This window comes from Dermacentor albipictus, unplaced genomic scaffold (genome assembly GCF_038994185.2).
Source record: "Dermacentor albipictus isolate Rhodes 1998 colony unplaced genomic scaffold, USDA_Dalb.pri_finalv2 scaffold_210, whole genome shotgun sequence".
In the NCBI taxonomy this organism is placed as follows: Eukaryota; Metazoa; Arthropoda; class Arachnida; order Ixodida; family Ixodidae; genus Dermacentor; species Dermacentor albipictus.
Genome location: NW_027225764.1, coordinates 1 through 20,884, shown reverse-complemented (window position 1 = coordinate 20,884; position 20,884 = coordinate 1). Strand labels below are relative to the sequence as shown.

Genomic DNA, 20,884 nt, shown 5'->3' with positions numbered 1-20,884 from the left:
AGTATGTCACAAAGCTGGCTATATATGACTACTACAGCAGTTACGTTGATTTTATTCCGCTAAAACAGGTTTGCTCACGACGAGTAGTTCATGGTATAATATCGAATTTTTGCATTTCCTCACAGAAACGCTCGGCAGTAGCACGGTGACTTAACTAATACTGGAGCTTAGATTCTACACGCCTCACTTGCTTCTTTAACTGCTTGTCAACATTAGGCGGTTCTTCACGTGTTTATTTTTTTTAAGCAGCGGAAATTTGAAGTAAAGTTAATGAAGGCTTACAGTTATTTACAGAGTACAAATAGGAATGTACCAATATATATTCCCTTTTCCGTGCTACACGTTCAACTCACCTCTTTAGAGCGCGTTTGTTAATGATTAATAATGCATGTTATGTTCCTCTTTTTTTGTCTATGTTACCAAGTGAATATCATTTATTTATTTCAATGCCGCAGTGTGTTTTGCATTGTTATCGTGGAAATATTTCACTGTGCTTTCATATATTGTATAACTGCAATGTTTTATGGCCACTATATAGATGTAATTTATATGGCGCTTGATGTGTTACCCCATGCAGCCATATTGTACCTGAGAGGGTGATATTACCTCAAGCCGCGTCTGTGCGGCTTTTTTCCCTCATCCACCTCCATTTACCACTCCTCTGTACATGTGTGTGTGTGTAAACGGAAATTAATAAATCAAATCACATCAAACTCACTTGAGAAATTTACTGGTGCTTGTTGCTTAAGGAATATACATGACGAATCTGTTTGGCAAACTGACACAGGCTGCTCGGCCCAATTTTTTTAGTGAAGTATGCCTGCTGGACCACATAGCTGTAGCCAGAAAGCAGTCGAAGCGTCAATGACTAGTAGTATGGGACATATTGAAGATATCGAAATTCCCCCTGTGGAGGGTCAGAAATCAAGCGAAAGTATATGCAAGGCTTGTGGTGCTTTCTTTATGAATGTTTGCGATTGGATTGGAGCAAACTTAAATTAGCCTGCAAGGTTCTCTTTTAAGTACCGACGAAGCGAATAGTTATCCGTTTGTATAATTAAATAATGCTGGATCGAGACATGGTGAGACAAAAGGTGCTTGAATTTTCCTTTTGTAGGCAATCTAAGCTGCGTAGTAGTAGCTCGAGAATACTTTAGCCATTCCAGTTGGCACTGTAAAAAAATGCTTTATGGTTTTAATTCGAAGTTGAAGTGAACTGATGGGTTTCACGAACATAGCGTGCCTCGCCATACGGACAGTCGATTGCTACCATTACGTGATCAGGGGTGGGCCATATTGTCGATAAAGGCTACTGAGGGCCACTATGATACATTTCATCACTTTCAATTGAGTGGCTGTCGATCTAAACAACGAAACTTTTCTCTCAGGTGATTGCTACTATGGTGTTTGTGAATTAACTATGTAAATACTCTACATGACACGCCGTCGTGTTAGCAGCCATGAGCAATTCGTTTTTTGGAGGCCTGTTTCAGAGGGGGATGAAAGTAGCAGCAAACATTTTCATAAGAAGTGCGCGTCTAACTATTTTTTTACGCATTAATGAATGGCCATATTTGAATAGAACAACACAACAGAGTAACAGGAATCATGATGACAGCTTCGCTGGGCAGTGTCTTTCTAATATCGGATAACATGTCGACGCCAATTACCAAATTCGCGCGTTGAATTTGGTAACTTCGCGCGTTGAATTTGCAGATATTCTCTTTTTAGTCAAAATTTACCGATAGACACGGCGCATATATGCATTGCAAAAACTTGTAGACCCCTTTAACGCTACTTAGCTTGCGATATCCAAGTCGCAAAGTTTCTCGACTCACACGCTTTTGAAGAAGAAACTGTGGTTAAGGTATTGCAGCTGAAAGAAGCCGACTTATTCTGCAATACGTACGGTTCGAGTCACCTATACCCCAAGCATACACGAAGGGAACGAGCGCGCGCGGCAGCCGAGCGAGCCGGAGCGAGCGGCGTCCTGGCCGTGACGTCACTCGCGAGAGGGCGCCATTGCTCTTTCTCGGGGCTACTAGGTATCTCCCTGCTTTTCTTGTGTAGAATTAAGGTAGCTGTAGAACCTCTGTAGATATTCTTACGCGAAGGATGAGTCAGTAAGACGAGAAACTATTTACATATTATAGTTACAACAACGGTTGCAGCGAAGACCGGTCAGATTCACAGCGCGAGCCCAGTTCATTCTTCCTCCTCTTTTCTGGAGTGATGGCGCCCATGCGCCTCGTTCAAACAAACAAATACCACACGCGTGCAGCAATATTTTCCAAGCTTTTTACGTAAGCGTTCTGTACTCCTTGATTACGTAGTGCCTCTATGACTGCTGGTATCTCTACTGAATCAAATGCATTTGCGTAATCTATATAAGCCACATAGAGAGGCTTATTGTACTCTGCAAATTTCGCGATAATCTGATTGATGACATGGATGTGATCCATTGTAAGGTATCTCTTCCAGAAGCCAGCCTGTTCCCTTGGTTGACAAAATCGAGTGTTGCCCTTATTCCATTGGAGCTTATTTAGGTAAATGTTTTACATAATACTGGGAGCAAGCTAATGGGCCTATAATTTTTCAATTCTTTAATGTTTCCTTTTTTGTGGATTAGTATAATGTCTGCATTCTTCCAGTTTTCTGGGACCCTTGCAGTCGATAGACACTTCGTATAAAGAGCCGCCAGCTTTCCAAACATTATGTCGCCTCCATCTTTGAATAAATCGATAGTTATTCCACCTTCTCCTCCCACTCTTCATCGTTTCATGTCTTGCAGGGCCCTTCTGACCTCATCACTAGTTATAGGAAAATTTCTGTATCCTTTTCATTGCTGTTTCTAAGTGAGGTGTCGTGACTCCTCTGGGTACTGTATACAGGTCAGCTTAGAATTTTTCCTCTGCTTTTACTATATCTTCGTGATTGCTGATGATATTATCCTTCTTATCTTTTAGTGCATACATCACGGTTTGTCCTATGCCAGGTTTCTTTTTTACTTATTTCAGGCTGCGTTCAATTTTTTACGGCTTCTTCAGTCTTTCTCATGTTGTAGTTTCGAATATCAGTTATTTTCGCCTTGTTGATCAGTTTTGACAGTTCCGCGAATTGCGTAACGCTGTGCGGCCGCCATTCCCATAGAACCGCGTGGAGCGCAGAACTCTGCGATTCTAGACGTACTGCGCTCACCGCGAAAGGTTAAAAAACACTCACATAAGCACAGCAGAGAAGTGGCTACGTGAGGCGGTTCGACCGATAACTGTAGAAGCGTCATTCAAAACAAGTGATTGTTCTCCACTTCCGGCGGCGTTTTCTCTACTTCCTTTGTAAATAAAAAGATGTTGATCCATAAATATTCTCATAAACAACGGTTAGCTTTTTTATTATTCGCTTTTGCTTGCAGTTTGGTTGTTGCCTTGGCTCTCTCCCTTAATAGATCGCTTAATTTCTCAACTCCTTGCGATTTTTGTTTCCAGTTTCCAATTTTGCACGAAAATTTCCTATAGTATTAGGGGAAAACAGACGAGGTAACAAGCGACAGTCATCTTGCTTAGGGCTTAAGTGTTATTGCAGGGTTTCATGATGGACGTTCTTTAACATCATTTTATTTCCCACCTTATCTAACCCATATCACGTGTATATGGTTCCAGGCACCTGCGAGCGTCGCGGCGAGCCATAACTCAAGGAAATAGTGAAGCAAAGGGAAAGCTTAACGCAATTGGCGTTTTCTCCGCGGCCGCAACTCGTTCCATGAGAGTACAGACCAGCTGAGTAACAGCCGCATCCCTCTCCTGGTCCCAGGATCAGCCTAAGCAAAGAAGGTTGAACTAACAAAAGTAACAGCTATGGGCGTGACGGTTGATTAGATGGTGACAACTGAACGCATCTCCAGTTAATCGCGCGGGTGCGGAATCTATGAGAAAATTGTCCTTCACATTACAAGAGATGCTGATAACTACCGCCATCTAAAAGGAGTGAAAAAGGCAGCATAATGCTGACCGATGACCAAGTCTCAACATTGATCTGGCGCCGCTTCAGGAATGTGTGAGGAGTGGTGGTGTGGGTGGGGAGGAGGGGGGGGTATGCCACTTGATTTCGGGAGGGGGCCCGGGCCCCCCCGGGCCCGCCCCCCCCCCCCCCCCCTAGGTACGTGCCTGTCTCGAGATTCAAAGGAAACATTCAGAGTCAAAGTTTTTCTGCCCGTTTTGGACCACCTGATTGTGTAGCTGACTAGGCGGTTCACGAAAAACGATGATGTACTCTGCGGAGTTAGCAACCTTCACCCACGGAGTGAGAATTTCATGGACATCTTACTGAAGCCTTCCACTGAGCACTATGCATGCGACATCGAAAGCGTTGAAATTGAGTGCAAGCTGATAATGAAACTTCTTGAGCGCATCGAAGCCGAAAGTGCAAGGGAGACACTGCTGCAACTGGCGACTGTCTTGGGAGAACATAATCTAGCCTTCCACGACCTGCACACGCTAGGTCTTATCGCCGTGGCGATACCGGCATCGTCATCATCTTGCCAGCACACGTTTTCGTGCCTTCAAATATTGAAGACTTCGCAGAAAGATGAAAAATTAAAAATTAAATTATGGGGTTTTACGAGCCAAAACCACTTACTGATTATGAGGCACGCCGCAGTGGAGGACTCCGGAAATTTCGACCACCTGCGGTTCTTTAACGTGCCCCTAAATCTAAGTACACGGGTTTTTTCGCATTTCACCCCCATCGAAATGCGGCCGCAGTGGCCGGGATTCAATCCCGCGACCTCCTGCTAGGCAGCCCAACACAATAGCCACTGAGCAACCACGGCGGTTCGCAGCAAGATGAATATCCGTCTGAGTGACATAGCTGTGCTTGCGGTCGATCAATATTTCTTGCCAATAAGATAGATCTTCAGCGTGTTGTTGACATGTTTGAAGCTGAGCACAGTAATCGATGTTTACGTCTGCACTAGTATGCCCGTATAATGATACCCCGTCATATTTTTGGGGCGATCTCGTGGGAAAATTGTGCGGCACAGGCGTAGGACCAATACCTGTACCAGTATTAGAACACCCGCTTCACCATCGAATAAATCCCGGCTGTATTTTGTCTTATACTGTCAAAGCGCAGGCATTGGCGTCTGTGGTTGTGACGAAACCTTTATCTGTCCCTTGAATCACTTTGAAGGAGACTGCATACAGGGTGCTGTCCGAGGCCACGTTGGTAGCCTAGTTTGAGTAGCGAACAGTGTATAGACGGAGAGCTGCCATTTGCGTTTGTGAAGCTTGCTGTATTGCACGACCAAATGTGGCAATGACTCAAATGCTTATTGCATGCTCTATTATTGCAATTCACTCCTCTCATCTTTTGTTTGTTATTCTTTTCCCATATACCATTTTGTAATTTTTATCATTTCCAGGATTTAGAATCACCAGCCGGCGCCACAAGAGTGTATTCTATATATATATATATATATATATATATATATATATATATATATATTTAATCTAGCGCGTCTTTACCTATGTTGGAATTGATATGCACATTGCTTTAAGGTGCACATTGCTTAGCTATGCTTAGAGGTGTTTCGCTCCCGTTTTGAAATATGCTCTTCTGAAGCGATATTGCGATTTAGTTAACTGGTGTTATATCGGTACTGCTGGGCACCTGTATTTTCTTCTTCCAGTCAAAAACTCCTGCCCATGGACTGCACCCGCCTTTAGGACTACGTCTTTGCACAGCCATGCATCCTGGTGGAATGTGACCACCACCCACACTAGAAAGACTCACTTTGGATAATATACAAACAGGGAAACGAGATGTTCATATAGCAGATACCCTCTCTCGGTTCCCTTTGAAAGAAAGGGTACTGGAAGAAGAGCACTTTCAAGTATACGCCGACCAAGAGTTAAGTCTCGACAGAAAGACCACAGCAGATCAAGTGTGAAACCAACTGAGATGAAGATCTCGGTACCCTGAAGCTACATGCAAGCACAATATTGCCAGAAGACAAAAAGTTGGTGCCGGAACAAATCCGAGCTATATTGACCGTATCGTGACCAGATCCATGTTGAAGAAAATGTCCGTATACGATCCAACCGACTCACCATTACCTGCAGCATGAGGAACCAAGTCTTAGACATCATGCAAGCGGCACGTGGAGGCACAGAAAAGATGAAGCAACGTGCCAGAGACGTCTATGTTATTGCAGGGTATGTCGGCGGTAGAGGGTCGTCCTCTTCAGTGCTTTTGCTCGTGAGTGCTGCTCCTGCTCGGAGTCTGTGCTCTGCCTAGACTGTCGCCACTGCGCTGCTCCTAGTCCGGTCAAATAAACACCTTAACACAGCAAACTTCGTAAAGAAAGTGGAAAGGTGTGCGCTCTGCAGACAACACAAGTCCAGGAACCAATGGCTACCCATGATGAGCCACAACATCCCCAAACTACCGTGGCACACAGTTGGCATCGACTTTTTCAACCAAACGGGAGAGGAGTATGGAAGCAACGCAGACTTCTACTTGTTATATATTGAGCTTCAGCGCTTGAAGCACACAACGGCAGAAGCTGTCATTAAGTTCTGCCAAGAGGTCTTCGCTACGCACAGCGTTGCCTGCAAACTTAGCACCGACAACGGGTTACCGTTTAACAGCCACAAGTTTGTTGAATACATGGAGCTCCGTGACAACATCCACACTACATTAAGCTCACAATACCCATTTTTAAACGGAATGGCCGAGCGTGCCGTGCAAGAGGCGAAGAAGCTTCTGAGCAAGACAATTTGCCACACGACAAAGTTATACAGTGTCCTACCGTAGTGGAGAAACATGCCAAGAGAAGCTCGTGCAGTCTCCAGTGCAGCGTCTCACACGAAGGATAGGGATAGCCAGCGCCGCCTTCCTCCTTAATTAGTTGTAATCAAAGCGTGCCTAGAAAATTTGCTTCTCAGCTACCACAGCATGCAGTTGTGTGTGCACCATGGTCTACATGAAGGTGGAACATAAGAAGTACAAGGAAAAGCAGACCAGCGACTTTGTGTCACTGGACCGTAAATCTGTCCCCACTACTGGCAGGTCAGAGGGTGTAGGTGCGACCCGACGAAGTACACGCTACAGTGTTGAGCTTGGTTGAAATGCCATGATGCGTAACTGGCGCCACCTGATCCCTTTCGTTCCCTGAAGAGAACAGCAGAGAGCTTCACCAGGTATATAAGAGCCATCAAAGCATCCTGTTGCAGTCCGAGAACCGTCTTTCAGCACTGCAGGGTCAAGAACCGCCCAGGGACAGTCCTCAATGGGCATTGGTCAAGTAGTGTGGACATGTAATGGCCAGAGAGTTGTTTGACCAGATCACCTTAACTATTGTTTCCTGGCCTCACCTCTCTTCCGTGGTTTTTAAAAGGGGAGATGTAGAGGACGCCACTGTTCTGTTCGTATGCCAAAACTTTGTGGCTCCCTCTGGATGTTGGTCGACTGTATATATGTACTGGCCTTCGAATAAAGGGGGCACTTGTTCGTTTGGGATTTAACGTGTCAGCCGTCTGTCTTTCGATGTTGTCGCAACAAGTGGCATGCGCCATCAAGCCTACATCGTTCATATTTGCACATATCTTATATCTGCAACATCGTGCGGGTTCCTGCAATGAACCTACATCGTGTTTGCACAAAAGATGTGAGGAATATTGTGCAAACATGGTACCTCCCAAAGTACCATCAAAAGAAGCAATACTAAATAGCAGCTTAGAAATCTAGATGGAATAAATCTGAGAAAATTTCTTGGACAAGAAGACAGGCAAACCTTAGAGCAAAATTGAGCCCGAGTTGAACTATCAGTCGTTGGGCCACATTCCTTAATATTAGTGTTCATTGTTTACATTTGGGTTGCTGAACATCTGCCTTCTGCATTGTGGCGAGCAGGTGCTCAAGTAAGTCTTCCATTCACTAGCCACAAAAATCCGAGATAAACAGGGTACCAGTATGAAATGCAAGGAAAGAAACAGTACACGAAGACGCTACACAGAGTGCCATTAAAATGTGCAACAGCTCACCTACTCGCGCATTATCTGCAACAGGAAGCCCGACGATGGAGGAATTCCTTTTTTTGTGATCTATGCACAAAACTGAGTGGCAACAGCAACAACAAACTCAAGAACGAGTTTAAACCTTAGCGCCGTAGGAGAAGAACGGCCAAGCTGAGAGCTCACATGCGCCCCATCCACAATGGAAAATTCAACAAACGAGCAACATCACTAAAAAAAAAGAATAAAAGCTGCAGAAGACCAATCTACCAACCACAAACGTGCTGTGAGGTACATGGAAATGAACTGCTCCAGAGCTGCGCCCAAGTGTCCCAGTGTGTGTGTGGTGCGACCGTAAGTTTCGCATGGTTGAGTGCTAGTTCAGTGTTCAAAACTAACGAGACCTGACGACTGCAACACGAATAAGCAAGGTGGCCAAAGTTTGATTCCTATGTAGGCGGCTGCGGCCGAGCGTAGGGTTCCAGAAGTAATATGTCTTATCGAAATGAATATCTAAAAAGTTAGGAGCAGCCAGTTGCTCCTAATTCATGTCGGGCTGCTGTAAGAGTCTGTCAAAAAGAGAGCGCATGAGAAACAAGGTGACCCTGTGCTCCATGTGCGTCTCGCACAACTCCAAAATTTGGCTGAGATGTTCACATTAGCGTATACTATCAGAGGACTGTGTTTCTCAAAGCCCGAGGGGTGGTTGAGGACCGCTTTAAGAGGTACCACATATACCAACAGTCGCGGGGCTCCATTCTTATTTATATGGAAATTGTGCCGTGAGTATACGAACTTGGACAATCTTTCATCTTGGAATTATAAGGTCTCCTCGATTTGGCTACACTTTCTGCACTAGTTCAGGGGGTGCTGCACTCTAGCACTCGATTTGCCAGTGCAGCTAGCGCCACCTGCACTTCGGCACTCGATTTGACGTCGTGCTGCACGAGTTCACTTACACTTCGGCACTAGACGCCGCGTGAGTTCTTTGCTCGTGCACGAAGTGCAAGGCGCGTGATGGCAGACGACGCGTACGGCTCGGCGCCCATGCGCGTATTAGTAGACGGCATAGAAACGGCAGTGTTTCCCGTGACAGAGAATGGCTGTCACGTGCAGTACGACGGAGGATTTCTGTATGAGACAGAAGGTGAGTGCTGTTATTTCAACACGTTGGCGATCGCAACGTTTGTGATGATTCGCTACAACTTTTCTTTTTGCTTAGACGGCCTTCACATCACAATTGCACATGAGGCAGCGTCAGCTTCACCTCCGCTTGCGGCAGCGGCTGGCTTTGATGCCACACCATCTATGGCCACACTGCCGCCGACAGCCACACCGCCGCCGACAGCCACGCCGCCGCCACTGTCCGCAGACAGTGAACGCGAGGTGTGGAACACGAACAAATCGAAGTTCCTTATCTCAAAATATAAGGAATTCAAGGAGGCAATCGGCAAAAAGGGCGGCTTCAGGTAAGTCGCCTCCATTGCTACCAACATGTAAAATGGCAACTAGAGAAGCGCTACTAATTTTGTGCACGCTTCGGTAATTGATGTGTATGGACGATAGAACATCACAACGCAGCTGCAGCGGCGCTTGTTATTAGTAACACAGCACGGACGCCAGTTTTCTTCAGGATGTGTACGCAGCATCTTGTTAAGGGCGCTTTTCGGGTTCGGCTGTTGCCAAGTGCACTAGAGGCCGGTATTTTCCCACCGGTCACAGTCGTTTGTATTAATTTTTACGAGCTTACCGCTACCTCGACATTAAGTTTACGCGAAACCACATCGGTCTGTCGTTTGAAACGTTGTACCATATATGATTCAGAAAGGTGTGGAAACCGCGCTTGGTCATGCTGTCCGAATAATGCCGAAGTTCGAACTAATTTCCAGGTACTAATACATGAATTTTTTCCACAGGACCAAAAAGGCCATGTGGGAGAAACTGGCCCACGAGATAAATCGGGAGTTTCGGTGTCAAATGACGCCTTTGCAAGTTGAAAACAAATGGAAGTCGATGGAACGTGCTTATAAAAAACAAAAATAAAGAATGGTTCATCCGGCCATTCCCGTGCAGCCTGCGAGTACGAAGGGTATGGGCAGCAGACGTTTTCACATCATTGTTTTGCTAATGTCCCGACCCAGCATAATTTTTTCGAATGCGGTTTCTTAACAGAGAGCTTTCCGAAGTGTTGGAGCGGGAGCACCACATCACCCCCGTCGCGTTGCTCACCCCGGGGAGGATTGTTGCGTAAGTTTGCATTTAGCATCATCTTTATCTTATCCTCAAAACAATTTTAAAACGTCACCTGATCATGCATGCAAATTTTGCTGACAGAATATTTTAATTCCACTTTATGTGCATTCACACATAACTCTTAGCCAGCTTTAAACTTGTATATTGTGTGCGTGCATATTTTTTACTTAAGACACTGCTCCCATTAGTATGGCATGCAAGGACAATTTATTATTTGTACAGAATTGTTAGCAGACCCTAAACTTGCTGTGTGCATCCACGTTTTTGTGGTAAAACACTACTTCCATTAGTATGGCATACACGGACCATTTATTATCATAGGATGAGGTCACTAATGTGACCTCGTCTGTTTCTCCATGTGCAATTGAATCCTCTTTGCAATGAAGATGTATTCAGCTGTAAGAATACTTGCACTTTACCCACTGCTTCTGCTTACAGCATTGGTGTGAGTTGAAGGTACCCAGAACATGTACAAAACAATTTGACACTTGTTGACATTAATGAAACTTTATTCATGGAAGTAACAGGAATGGCGAAAACATCCTGCCAGAAAATGGGCCTTCTGATGACCCAGCTGAGGAGGCACCAGTCGAGGAGGCACCAGCCGAGGAGCTACAAGCACCCAGGAGAGGTCGTGGTGGTGGCCGCCACAGAGGCTCGTCAATTGGCAGCCTGATAAGTGTCTTACAGGAAGCGATCGCTGCGAAACAGAAGCAGCACGACGAAAAAATGAAACTACTCGAACGTCTTGTACGCGCTGCTGAAGGCAATAAATAAGTACGCCTACACCGGCAGTTTGTTTTCACGTTATTCCCATGTGCACTTCAGCATTGATGTTGGGCAATGTGTCGCCTTCGGCTTTCACATTGCGATGTGGATGTGTCGCATTCGCTTGGCTCATTATCATTGCCAACGTCGTCGTGAGGGGGCAGGTCTGCAAGTTCTGCAATAAAATCTCTTTCAGAATTGCACATGTTGTGAAGTACACATGCTCCCATAACAATGAGACAACCCTGCATAATTGTCTTGGCATCAACAAGATACAGCCTTCTGAAGCGTTGCTTCAATAGGCCAAAGCAGTTCTCAATGGCCACCCTTTGCTGACTGTGAAACTTGTTGAATTTTTTCTTCCATGTTAGAAAGCTGGAGCCGTTGTCTTTGTATGGCGTCATAAGCCAAGGCAGCAAGGGGTATGCTGAATCTCCAAGTATATAAAAGTCACCGCACTTGGCTGCAGCCTCTTCAAAGAAGGTGCTTTCTCTCAACACCCGGGCGTCATGCGCAGAACCAGGGAAGCCAATAAAGACATCCAAAAATCTGTTCTGGTCGTTGCAAACTGCTTGGAGGATTATAGACGCCCACTTCTTCCTGTTTATGTATGATGCAGTGGAGTCGTCCGGCTTCAGAATCTCGATGTGGCTCCCATCAATGCATCCCACGGTGTTGCGGGGGCCTTTCCCGCCGCTTTTTATCAGGAAGGCCATTTTGCTGCGGGCCATGTCGGCAGCGCTAGGCCAGCATATCACTTCAGCGCTGATCGCCTGCAGAAAATTGAGCACTCTCTGCATGCACAGCACAACTGATGATTCAGAAACGTCGAATCTATCTGCCACCGAGTACATGCTTGTTTGTGCACCAAGGTAGCTCAAAGTTATGAGGCAAGTCTTTTCTGCTGTGATCTGCGGACGGCCGGAGACACTTTTCGGGTAGAATGGCGACAACCTGAACCGCGTGCACAGACTGTCAAAAGTCTCACGCGACAGCCGAAACAGCATTTTGAATTCAAAGTCCAAGTATTCAGTTGTCACCTTCTCAAAGTACCCGTTGATTCGGTGACGGTCGACCCGTGCCACTTTGCACAACGCAACGGAAAGAGCTGTCTCGAATTCCTCGTCACTGTCGGAGTCAACGAGTTCCATAGCCGTTGCCAACAAAGATGCCATTTGGAACAAATGCACAGCGTATCCGTGTTCTTACAACTAGTAATAATTGCGCACACGTTTGAACGCACACGCTCGCGGCACACACCAACAAAAGAAAAGTCACAGCCGCAGCAGACGAAGGCCTGTACGTTTCTGCACTTTTGTCCTCGATTTGACCGCTGCACCGAAAGCGCTAGTGTCGCGCTACACTCACACTTCAAGAACTGGCGCTGCACTTGCACGGCACTTTTCTGAACTAGTGCAAGAAGTGCAGCCAAATCGAGGAGACCTATACCTATATAACCACTCACAAGATGATAAAGCTCCGCCGGTGAGTTAAACAAATTGCAACGATTGAAACGACCGTACACCTACGAGATGCTCCGTGATACAGGCAGATGAGGCGGTTAACTAAAGAGAACAAATAGCTTTCTCAAACCTGACGCTCCCTGACATCCAAGCCACATCAAGCTTTGCAACGGACTTTTTAGGCCACTTACTATTTGAACTACAAGTTATACACGATGGGACAGAAACCCTTACTAACTTGCTTAACATCAACATAACCCACGTCTACACTTACAGGCTGGGCGCAGCTACGCAAAAAACTTGCATGTATGTAAGCAGCTAGACAAAATTCATAATTCTACGCTCGGCAACATCACTGCCAACTGGGTGCAGGTATAAATGGCCATAACCATAACATTTAATGACTTTGCAGACCACACTGTTCACTCTTTCTTGACATCCATAACTACTCTTTCCCTTCCCTCTGACCCCCGCTCTGTGTTCTGTGCCAGAAAATCCATTATCCAGTGCGACACGTGTGCCATTATCCCCTGCGTGTCTGCTCCGCTGCCCAGATTCCTTATATGGTGGAGCAAGTCTCTGTCCGGAGAGCTTTACTCTTCCCGTAATGCGCCCACCGGGCATCGTTAGCCCGCTAACGATGGCTTGAAATGCCGGTTCCGAGAATTTTCGCGCCACCCACAGACATACTGCGCTATCGTACATGAACGAGGAGAACTATTTTGGATTCTAAGCAGTTCACTTTTTACCCCCAGATGGTAAAACTTTTGAACACACTCCGAAGTTTTCCAGATCGTCAAAGCAGAAAGCAAAGTCGGCCTTTCGCGCCACTCACGGACACTGTGGGCCATGGGACACGAAGAAAACTATATTTTTGTTTTCTAAGCAGTTTGCTTTTTCCACAAAGTGCTAATTTTTTTAATGCAATCCGAAGTTTCGCAACCGTCAAAGTAGACAGCAATAATAGCTGCCTCGGAGAGAGGCGCTCGCGCTTCGAAAGATCGCAGATCTCGCGCTTGTGCTGTTTTTTCAGCTGATTTTATCGCTGGATCGAGCAGCAGTGAGTCTGAGGATCAGGGTGTCTACCAACCGGGAAAACCGGGAATTCTCAGGGATATTGAGTAGTCTGGAAAAACGAGGGCATTTGTGCTTCTATCAGGGAAAATTAGCTGTAATTTTATTGAAAGGGAACGAAAGTCGCGGTAATGCTAGCTCGAGTAACAGAGAGGAATCGTGACGAATGGTATTTGACGCCGCGTCGTTGGCTGGAGGAGTTAATTACCAGAGTACAGTAAACAAGCGACTCTACGGACGGACGGTTTCGCGGCAACAGGACATTCGATGCATGGGCTCCGTTGACAATCTTTGATTGCGGCGGATTACAATATTGGATCAGCGTATATTTACCATCCACGGGTTCCCTTCAACGCCTGGCATCGCCTGGTACCACCAGTGAACCTGTGAGTGCCATATTTTCGGCGGTAAAGACTGTCTGACTCCTCAGCACCACGCGAAGAGCGCTAACCCTAACGGCCGAGCGGTTTGGGTGCATCACCGCAGCAGAGACGCAGGTGCGCCCGCGGATGCGCGGCATGGCGTTCGCGCAACGCTGGGTCTGACGACGTTCGCCGGCGAGTGCTCCCGCTTCGCTCATGACTACCGCGACTACTATGAATTCCCTAAGAGGCTACGACCCGACGGAGATGGACTTCAGCCATGTACCAACAACCCAGCAGCAGCTGATGCCCCCGCAGGATCTCCCGAAGGAAGACAACAGCCATGGCTGGAACATATGGTCCCGGCGCAACAACGAAAGAGCGGCGCAAGCTAAATCGACAGCTCCCACGCAAGAGCCGGAGCAGAAAGAACGCCGAGAGCGGCCCGCACCGAGACCTCCGCGTCTACCGAGTTTAAAGAATTTTCCATACAATCCGACCTAAAACCACGGTGGATCTGCAATCTGTGGCTCCACGCTCCTTCGATCTCGAATTAGGGATCCAAGCGGCCCTCGACACACCGCTACAAGAAAAGCCAACTCTGCGCGTTGTTAGCCAGCAGAACATTATTATGATATGTGCTCACTGTGACGAAGATGCGTTCCGCCTCGCCAAGCTTAATAGTCTGCACCTCGACGGCAAGAGTATAACAGTCAGCGCATACGTTGCCTTGCCAGAGGATGTTTGCCGGGGTGTAATACATATCGCCTGAAGTGGGTGATGACTCTATCTTCCAAGACGTCTCCTCACCCAGCCATACAATCCTGGGAGCGCGCCGTCTGGGCAAGACTACGTCGGCAGTCATCGTCTTCGCCGGCCAGAAAGTTCCATTCACGGTCGACTACGGCTGGTCAGAGCGCCGCTGCTACATCTACCGGAAAACGAGGGCGGCTTGCATCAACTGTGGAATGCCAGGTCACCGGGCAGACGTCTGCCCGAAACCCAAGAGGGCTGCTTGCCAGAACTGTGGAACGCCGAGTCCAGATGAGACGCATGAGTGCGCACCCGTTTGCGCGCTGTGCAAGGGTCCACACAAGACTTATTCAAGGGACTGCAAGGAGAAATTCCACAGACCACTGAACAAGAATGCTAGTGCCACGTCATCAAACGCGGCATCAACAACGGAACTTGAAGAAGGTAGGAGCAGGCCGAGGCAGAAGAAGCAGCCTGAACAGCGATGGCGAGGAGCGTCGTCATCAGTCTCCCACTCTCGTTCCACCTCTCGCGGCCGTTCGAGCTCGAGACGCCGGGCAACCGGCTCCAACCAGAACGCCAGTCACGTGGAGGCGGGTAAAGAACAAGGGAAGGAGAACCACACGAAGACAACCGGGGCGCTGAAGAAGACGTCCTCGGGTCAGCTCTCAGATTCGAAGGTGAGCTTTGCAGAGTGGCCTCCCCTCCCCTCGTCCTCCCCGCCCCATATTAACACGCAATTGGCAGCACTCAAAAAAGAGATAGAAAGTCTTAAAAAACAAGTCAGCGCTTTAACAATCCAAAACCAAGAGCTTAAGCGAGCCACTACTAATGCAATTACGCCGGTAACTCAGCCGACTCCTCAAAGCCAAACACAGCAGGCACCTAGCTCCCAGCCTGCCTTAGGCGAGGTCTACCAACAAATTATCCAAGAACTCCGATCCTTCAAGGAGGAGTTTCGAGCCTTTCCAATTTACGTGAACGCCCAATTCCAAGAAATTCGAGAGCAGATTGCAAACAACAGACGATACACGGAGACGGCAATTTCTGCACTTCGGAAGGAACATGCGGATAAAAGACATAAGTCCAAATTCGCTCGTACAATGCAAATGGACGAGCCCTCCGATACGGACTCACCATGCCAGCCAAACCTAGAATGAAGATCTGGCAGTGGAACTGCCGGGGCTACAGAAGAAAGCAGGCGGCTCTTGATCTCCTACTATCTCAGGAATCTGACTTACCGGCAGCTATCCTAATTCAAGAACCCCACCTAATACCTATCAAACTCCAAGACTATGTGACTTATCAGCAAGACCAGTTAACTGCCACGTTGGTGCACAAACTATACACTGCCATACTGCACGACCCTTTCGAGCCTGATATTGCGCACTGCTATATTACAATTCTTCCTCTCCAAAGAGGAGCGACAAGCACGCATGTATTGAATGTTTACAGCCCTCCCAAAGACAGGCACGCAAGATTGGGTTCCCTCATAAAGAAATTTCTGAGCTTAGCGGGCCATGCCCCCTGCGTGATTGGGGGCGACTTCAACGCACCGCACCCTTCATGGGGCTACCCGGCGGCGACACTAAAAGGCAGAAAACTGGAAGAAGTAGTGACGCAAGAAGGGCTATCGATTCTCACCGATCCCACTTGCCCTACGAGGCTGGGAAACAGTGTTAGTAGAGACACGTGTCCGGACCTGACGTTCACCAAGAACATAAAGAGCGCGATTTGGAAGAATACCGAACAGCACCTGGGAAGCGATCACTTCATCCTCTCTCTGGAGATAAGCACAAACGCGTGCAAACGCAAAATAGGTATCGCAAGAATTACGAACTGGGACAGGTGAAGACAGGCCCGGGCATCTACTGCAAACTCTATTACAAACCTAGAGGAATGGGTTAAAGGTGAGGTGCAAGCTTCGAAAGCCTTTACGAAAGAGGTCTGCACGACAGAAGATTGCCCAGCGGTCGATCCGCACCTTCTACATTTATGGGAAGCAAGACACTCATTGACAAAGAGATGGCGAAGACAAAGGCTTAACCGCAAACTCAGGAAAAAAAAATAGACGAGATAAACAAAAAGGCAGAATCCTACGCCATATCCTTGGCTAGACAGAACTGGAATACGCTCTGCGATGGTATTCAGGGGAAGCTAGGTATGTCAAAGACTTGGAAGCTCCTGCGTGTCCTAATAGACCCCAGCAGCAACAAGTCGGCCACTAAAGACAGGCTCACGAAGATTGTACACACCATCCCGGGTACGGAAACAGACTTGATGGAAAAGCTCAAGACCAGGTATCTGTGCACGGACCCAGTCGTGGAACAACCGGAGTATTCTGGGCTACCGAATGCGAAGCTGGACATCCCACTCACGAAAGAAGAGATCAAAGCAGAAATAGCGGCCATGAGAAAAAATGCAGCTCCAGGTCCAGGTCATATAACAGCAAAGCTCGATCCTATTTAACCTCAGCGATGACACCATCACCTCGCTGGTGGAATGCTTCAACGAGCAGCATTGGGCTACAGGAACGCTACCAATATCCTGGAAGACGGCCGAGGTTCGGTTCATTCCGAAGCCGAACAAACCCCTTAAACTGGATAATCTAAGACCGATATCGCTGACCTCGTGTTTGGGCAAGCTCATAGAGAGGGTAATCAACACGAGACTCAGTAGATACTCAGAAGAGAACCTCCTACCTAACACTCAATTCGGCTTTCGCCCTCACCTATCGACCCAGGACGCCCTCTTGTACCTGTACAAGGATCTCCTTGAGACTCCCACCAAGTCACAGACTAGGGCCATCCTGGCACTTGATTTGAAAGGAGCGCTTGACAACGTTCTGCATAAAAATATTCTTCAAAGCCTCGCCGACACCAACTGTGGCACCAGAATCTACAAATATGTCGAAAACTTCTTATCAGCAAGGCAAGCCACTATAAACTTCGGTGGAATAAAATCAGATCCCATCACTCTAGGCCCGAGAGGAACTCCGCAAGGGGCGGTACTGTCACCCCTTTTGTTCAATTTGGCTATGAAAGATCTGCCAGGACTTCTCTCCGAAATCCCGGGTATCAAACACACATTGTATGCGGATGATATCACTGTCTGGTGCAACTCGGGGAGTGACGCCGAGATCGAGGAGCGTCTTCAAGCAGCAGCGGACACGGTGGACCAGTACGCAAGGGAAAGAGGCCTACAGTGTGCGCCGGAAAAGTCCGAGTTGCTCATCCTGAAGAACCCGAGGACACCCCTGGCGCAGAACATCACGTTGTATATAGACAACCACTCAGTACCGAAACCCACGGAGATCAAGATCCTAGGGCTGTATATCCCGCAGGGGCGACAGAACACCACCACTGTGAAGAAGCTTACAACATCCACCGAGCAAATCCTCCGGATGATACATCGTATCAGAAATAAGCACCATGGCATGAAGGAAAGGGACGCCATCCGCTTAGTGCAGGCTTTCGTGATTTCTCGGATAATGTACGGGACGGCATTCCTTAACCTCTCCAAGTCGGAAATTGAAAAGTTGGAGACACTGATCCGGAAGGCCTACAAGACGGCACTGGGGCTACCAAACTCCATGCCAACGGCAAAGCTCATGGCTCTAGGAGTACGTAACACCCTCGAAGAGATGTGGGAAGCACAATGCCTCTCACAACTCAATAGGCTCGCACTCACAAAACCAGGTAGAGATCTGCTCGAAAAGATCCATATTAATCTGCCCTATATGATAGACCAAAGGGAAGAGGTACCACGTGATGTGAGGAGACGCATCAACGTGTACCCCATTCCGCAGAACATGCACCCCGCATATAACATCGAAAGGAGAAAAGCAAGAGGGGAAGCCCTGCAGAAGAAATGGGACGATCAACCTAACACCCTCTATGTGGACGCCGCAGGGCCAAAGAATGGAGTGATGACTATTGCGGTCTCAACGCCTTCAGGATCGATGGTGAATTGCGCCTCGATGAAAACTTCCAACCCCACTCACGCAGAGGAAGCAGCAATTGCATTAGCTATAGCATCTAACCCCAACGCCGATGTGCTCACTGACTCCCAGAACGCCTGTCGCAACTTCAATAATGGATTAGTTCACAGGTCAGGGTTGTCATTGCTGACTAAGCATCCACGCAGTCAAGCCTCAGTCATCTGGTTTCCCGGTCACCTGGAACTACCAGGAGGAAACGAAGCCGCTCACAGGCATGCCCGAGCTCTTCTTTACCGGGCGTCTCCCCCTGATGACCGTGAAGAGTGCTGGGACTTAACTGCTTTAGCAGTGTATGCTGACAATCTCGCACCATACAAAACAGCCAGGAAGGAGTACCCAACACCACATAAATCCCTCAATAAGTTGCAAGAGAACACTCTTAGGAGGCTACAAACTAATACATACCCAACGCCAGCTAATTAAGTTACACCAGTGGTACCGTACACTATACTCCCCGCAATGCCCACACTTTGGAGAGGTAGCTAACCTCTACCACATGGTGTGGGCTTGCCAGTTTAATCCCATAGTTGACCCCATTCCAAATCCCTCAAAAGAGCACGTGGGAGGCTATTCTGCTCGCGATGATCCTGACCGTCAGCACTGGCTGGTGGGGAGGGCCAGCGCAGCAGCAGTAACAAGTGGGCTACCGGAATAGGCGGCCCACCCACGAGTTCTACGAATATCCTGCAAATACAGATGTTTTCAATCAATCAATCGCGGCAACACTACGTACCCCATAGGAACAATGTATAAGAACGTCTGAAATTTCGAACACAAGAACCCTTCGCCGTCCGATTTTCTAGACTTTTTGCCATGACCGCAGGTCCGAAACGGCATTAATAAAAGCCACAACCGCCAATTTGATAACCTCGCCGCCTTGAACCGGCACACTCGCGCACAGATCCGCTGGCAGCCGTGGCCACCACCGCGGCAATGCTACGCCTAGCTGCTTCGAGGTTCGATATTAAGCTTCTTGCCGTTCTGTGCCGTGTTTTTCAGTGGAAGGATTCGCCGCTGTTAGCAATGGCACCGACACCACCTTTGTGGTCACCGCGATTGGCTTCGAAGTTCGGAAAGCACGGCGCGTTCCATAATCCCGGTTCCCGAAGGTCAGCTTTACCTCATTACAGCATTGTTACGCTGTGAAGTATAACAAGTGTGGTAAGGGGCAACTGTCACTATAGACACGGTATGTATTCCTTGATTGTGCACGCGTGCTCCCACCATCTCCCATCTCAGTACGAGTACCGATATGCCTAATAAGTGTACTGGCAGACCTTCAGAGATTTTTCGGACGTGGCTGTGGGCGATTTTAGCCCTTAAGGGCTGTAAAAGAGGTGCATTCATTTTTTCGGAAACTTTCGCGGCCCCTTGGGAGTCCGGAAAGTCGGACGCTGACTGTACAGCTGTCCAACAGCATGATTCAAAAAGACCGTGTGGCGAATGTGCAGCCTAAGGAGGACAAGGAGAATCGAAGGAGAAATGAACGGAAAAGGAAGCATGCCACCGCTTTTTTTTGAAGGAGCTCGCACTCTAAAAGCAAAGTGTTGGCTGACGCAGGTGTCCCTCATCCAAGCAAAAAAACTATTTAGTACAGTGAAACGCAACACTGAGGCGTTGTGCGCGGGCTGAGAGTATGTCAGGACAGTTCAAGCTGACTTACCAGCTGCTGTGAGAAAATCTCACTTGTGATAAAGTTGGGCCCTCAAACTAATTAGCTTGCTATGAGTTGATAGAAATAGCGCATATCCGAAAATATTCTGTATGCATCTCTTTCTTATTCGTATTTGAGAATGTTCGACCGGATTTGTAATGAGTTTTACTATTACTTTCGAAGATATTTTATTCGCTGTGCGTTTTACATAACCCCTCCTTTGTGTTTTCTTTTTGAATAAAATAAACACTACCCGTACTATTCAAACTGGATTAAGTTGGTTTTTTTTTCATTTTTAACATGCTTACTAGAGAGTGACACCATTGGGTGACATGCTGTAGGCAGCGCGTCTTGACATAAAACAATGTTGTGCCATTCGGGGAATATTGCAAGGGCGCTGAGGGAAAACCTGGAAAACTCAAGGAATTCGTAAATGTCAACTTGGTAGACACCCTGGAGGATCCCAGTGGACCACGAATATCCTCTGGACATCCCGATAAGATCCGAACGTCCAAGTCCCGGTCAGGATGTCCAGTGGATAACAT

At 47.6% G+C, this 20,884-nt stretch overlaps 2 protein-coding genes across 2 annotated transcripts; one reads left to right on the top strand and one right to left on the bottom strand.

Moving 5' to 3' along the window:
- Positions 1 to 8,991: 8,991 nt before the first annotated feature.
- Positions 8,992 to 10,055, top strand: LOC139053781 (uncharacterized). The gene is made up of 3 exons (XM_070530540.1): positions 8,992 to 9,159; positions 9,235 to 9,481; positions 9,929 to 10,055. Exons 1-3 carry the CDS (start codon positions 9,030 to 9,032, stop codon positions 10,053 to 10,055), a joined length of 504 nt encoding a protein of 167 aa, XP_070386641.1. The 5' UTR covers positions 8,992 to 9,029.
- Positions 10,056 to 10,896: 841 nt separating this feature from the next.
- LOC135917170 (uncharacterized) lies at positions 10,897 to 12,474 on the bottom strand. The gene has a single exon (XM_065450677.2). The coding sequence runs from the start codon at positions 12,206 to 12,208 to the stop codon at positions 11,090 to 11,092; it is 1,119 nt and encodes a 372-aa protein (XP_065306749.2). The 5' UTR covers positions 12,209 to 12,474; the 3' UTR covers positions 10,897 to 11,089.
- Positions 12,475 to 20,884: the final 8,410 nt, after the last annotated feature.